The sequence below is a fragment of the Hippocampus comes genome, unplaced genomic scaffold (assembly GCF_001891065.2).
Source record: "Hippocampus comes isolate QL1 unplaced genomic scaffold, H_comes_QL1_v1.1 scaffold261, whole genome shotgun sequence".
Taxonomy (NCBI): Eukaryota; Metazoa; Chordata; class Actinopteri; order Syngnathiformes; family Syngnathidae; genus Hippocampus; species Hippocampus comes.
Window position 1 is genome coordinate 5,469,544 of NW_017805824.1, and position 4,105 is coordinate 5,473,648.

Genomic DNA, 4,105 nt, shown 5'->3' on the forward strand with positions numbered 1-4,105 from the left:
AGCAATTTACTCTGAGCAGCTAATCGGATGCTACGGATCTAGCTTCAGTATCTACACACATAGACAGTGAGGTCTATGTGGCCTCTTGGCCAATCGGAGGCCAGGATGATGCTCGGTAAGCCAATAGCAGAGCAGCTATGAGTATGTTGAGCCCAGGAAACTCGCAGCTGTGACCGAAATAAACATCGTTCACTATGTAAACCAGTGTGGTGGTTGCTGTTGCCTTTTTTCGAACGAAGCAGTAGAGGTCGCTGTTGGATAAGACTTCGTTGTAGTGAATGTCTTCGCGAGGCTGGAGCAGACAAAATGATTTCGTATAACGCAACAGGGGGTTTTTCGTCGTATGGGGGGCAGGAGAATGGGAATTGTGTTAATGCATGAAGATTTTTTCACATAAGGGGGTATTTTCGCCCATGCAGGTTTCGTTCTAGAGGAGTTTCACTGTATTTGTTAGCTGTAAACCATGACTGTGCCGGTATTACTCTTTTGTCAGGCTCATGTCCACTTTCACCCTATCAATTCTCTGCATTGCCGCTCCAGGTGTGCTATGGTAGAAGAACCATGCGGAAGCTTCTGTGTGTCCTCCTGCAAGGTCCTGCAAAATTTGACTTTTCAAACCATGTATGTTTGTTATCTTATGTCCTGCAGACATCAGGGAAGATCGTCAACCTGAGCAGCGGGCATTGAGCTCCAGGGCGAAACAGGTAGAACCTAAGCCCCCCTATATGAAAGACGAAGAGAAGGATCTTGAGGCCCCAGGGATTAAAGAGGAAGAGGATGAACACAGCATCACTCAGGAGGAAGAGCAGCTTCAAGGTGTGGAGGACGGTGCCATCGCCAAGTTTCCATTCACTGTTATTCATGTGAAGTGTGAAGATGATGTTGATGATGATGAAGGCGATGGAAACCACTGCGGAGGATCCCAAGTAGGCCGCTTCGTTACGCTCTTAGATTGTGATGGCAGAATAACATCACACTCTGCTGTTCCTGATGATGAACAACACTCTAAAGGCGATCTGACATGTCGCAGTGACAAAACACACTTCACATGTCCTCAGTGTAACAAAACTTTCACCAACAAGAGGAACCTCAGAAGACACATGGTAATTCATACGGGAGAAAAACCTTTTATGTGTTCCGTTTGTGGGAAACGATTCTTTCAGAAGGGATCTATGATAACACATACAAGAAAACACACTGGAGAAAAACCTTTTTGCTGTTCGGTGTGCAACAAATGTTTTAGTGATTATTCAACACTAGCGAAACACATGAGAACACACACCGGTGAGAAACCCTTTTCGTGTTCAATCTGCAGTAAAACATTCTCTCAGAAGGTGGCAATGCAAACACACGCAAGAACACATACTGGAGAAAAATCATTTTTCTGCACCATCTGCAGCACAAGTTTTAATGTTCGTTCAACGTTGATTCACCACATGAGAACGCACACCGGTGAGAAACCTTTCACCTGCTCAGTGTGCGACAAAAGCTTTGGTCATCCTGCAGGATTGGCGAGGCACATGAGAACGCACACTGGGGAGAAACCTTTCGCCTCATAACACTTTACACTCACACTCGTGCGCTGCTGAACGATATGTTGCTAACTTTGCAGCTAGCAAGCTAAGATAGTTTACGAAGCTTTAAGGTGCACCAAGACAAGTTTATCAGAATATTAATAGCTACTTGTGTTTGCTATGTTATATAAACGGAATGTTAACTACATAAACAGGAAAAGATGCTGTAATCAACGCAAGGACGAGGACTCATCCAGACTGTCTCGGCAATGTGTTTTCTTTTCTGTTTTACTTCCGGGAGAGTAAAAAAACGGCGATTGCATCATATTGACGCATTACCGCTTCCTTCGGGTCGGAATGTGTCATTACATCTTTTAACTTCCACGGGGGAAAAAAAGCGAAGAAATTATTAAAGGAAATTAGCACAATGAAACATTACACTGTACATTGAAACAATAATGCGAGAGAGCCGGTGATGTCCTCCATTTCCTGGAGGTGGGACGACTGTACCAGAAGATTTAGCGTGAAATGACACATCCACACCAAAGGAGGCAGTAACTCACTACCCTGTACTCAGTATGTCTTTTCTACCGGATATGGAAAATGAGTTAAGGAAAATAATGCGACAGAACAATTAATTAAATCAGTATATCGCCTTTATTATTTGTTGATGCCTAATCCGTTTATATTTATCTCCTCTAATTAATTAAACATAATTTGCTCTTCGTGTCGGTCCGTTCTGATGTGGCTGCTAATTTTTTGTTGATAGATGCGAAAAATAGACGCCTTCGTCAGCCACGCGTCGCCAAGCAGAGATCAAGTGTAATCGTAAACTAAGAAGGGGTAAATGTGCACAAGAGTGTCAGCAGAGTACGAGGAGGGACTTGGTCGAGCAGAAGAGAGCCTTGAAGAGGAGAATGAGCGACAACGTCAAACACTGGTCGCTGTTTTCAAGAAGCAAGATGAAGCACACAAGGCAGGTTTGTTCTATTTTTCTTCTCATAATCATTTTACACGAGCCGACCAAGCTCAGGTTGGGATTGCGTCCAAAGAAAAATCTCACTGTCTCCTTCCCGGGATTCGAAGACACGCTTGAAAGTATTAATAAAGTATTACGAAATAGATTGGTGGACGAATGCCAGACGATGTAGTATTTGGATGAGGCTCGGCGGGATTCATCGTGAGGGTCTACATTACAACCGTGCTAGTATAGTCCACTTATATACTGTAACACAATTATTATCGTGTTATTGTCGATGTTATTATGTTGTTTGTTCTGTTGTATTATTGTTATTTTATGTTAATTTTACTGTAAAGCGCTTCGTTACAGCTGCAGCTGTTGTGAAAGCGTCATATAAATATAGAAGTATTGTATCATCCACAAGGAAATTTTGCAGTTCCGTCAGTGTCCACAACGAAAACAAGAAAAGGAAAAGCAGAGTGCAGAAATACTCTTAAGAGTAATACAATTGAAATGACAAGATAAAATCCGTACGAGTCCAATGAAATCAATTAGAAGTAGTTACTGTGCGGTCTGAAGGTCTGGAATAAGTTTCATGATGTTCAGTGTCCAATATGTTGTCAGTACAGAGCTGAGTGAGTCTGATACAGGTGCTCCCTGCTGTCGAAATTGATCACATCAGTGGATTTCACACCCAACTGGAATACTTTGCTATTGAGAGAGGGATTTGGCTTCCACTTGTTAGAACGTTTTAGACAGTGCAGAAAAAACACCAATTATTTTAGTGCGTTTTTCAGCTAATAGCTGATGATAGCTTCTACGGGGGAAAAAAATGCAAAAAGGAATACAGTGAAACTCCTCTTCGAAATTGATCACATCAGTGGATTTCACACCCAACTGGAATACTTTGCTATTGAGAGAGGGATTTGGCTTCCACTTGTTAGAACGTTTTAGACAGTGCAGAAAAAACACCAATTATTTTAGTGCGTTTTTCAGCTAATAGCTGATGATAGCTTCTACGGGGGAAAAAAATGCAAAAAGGAATACAGTGAAACTCCTCTTCAACGAAATCATGTTTGCAGCAAGAAATTTTTCACAACAGGGGGTTTTTCACTGTAGCAAATTTGATCTCAGATGTAAGCACACACACACCCACACACACAAACGTATGTGTACACGCACACACAAACGTTTGTGTACTCTATTTTTATTCCAATAGTACATAAGTATGAGCACACACTTATTTGACACTTCATATTGTCAGTGTAGAAAGAAAAAAAGGGAAAGAAATTGCGAAATTTACGATCAGCATTCACTTTCACTTACATCAATTTCTTGGAAAATGTATTTTATTTTGCTTGCTCCGTCTTTCATTTTGATCACTTTTACCCTCTCTTCCAGCATCAGAGCTCTTCTTGTCTTAGCTGCTTGACATCAAAAGGTCCGTTTTGTAGCCATTTTAGCAATGCAACGTCCATCCTCGTCTGAATCTAACAATAACAAATACTTCCTGACATGCAATGAACTTTTAAGCCAGCCACGGGATGCTTCGTAGTCCTCGATGGCCATAGTGAGCTCTCGAAGGCTAAAAACCTTACGCTAACTGGAGCGCTAATGAGAGAGAAGCGCT

The 4,105-nt window shown here is 41.9% G+C and overlaps 1 protein-coding gene across 1 annotated transcript in view; it reads left to right on the forward strand.

Moving 5' to 3' along the window:
* Positions 1 to 1,559, forward strand: part of LOC109525808 (gastrula zinc finger protein XlCGF57.1-like) — a 3,701-nt gene extending 2,142 nt beyond the window's left edge. The window contains exon 2 of the mRNA XM_019886590.1: positions 649 to 1,559. Coding sequence (XP_019742149.1) covers positions 649 to 1,559 — 911 coding nt within the window. The remainder of the gene's footprint in view (positions 1 to 648) is intronic.
* Positions 1,560 to 4,105: the final 2,546 nt, after the last annotated feature.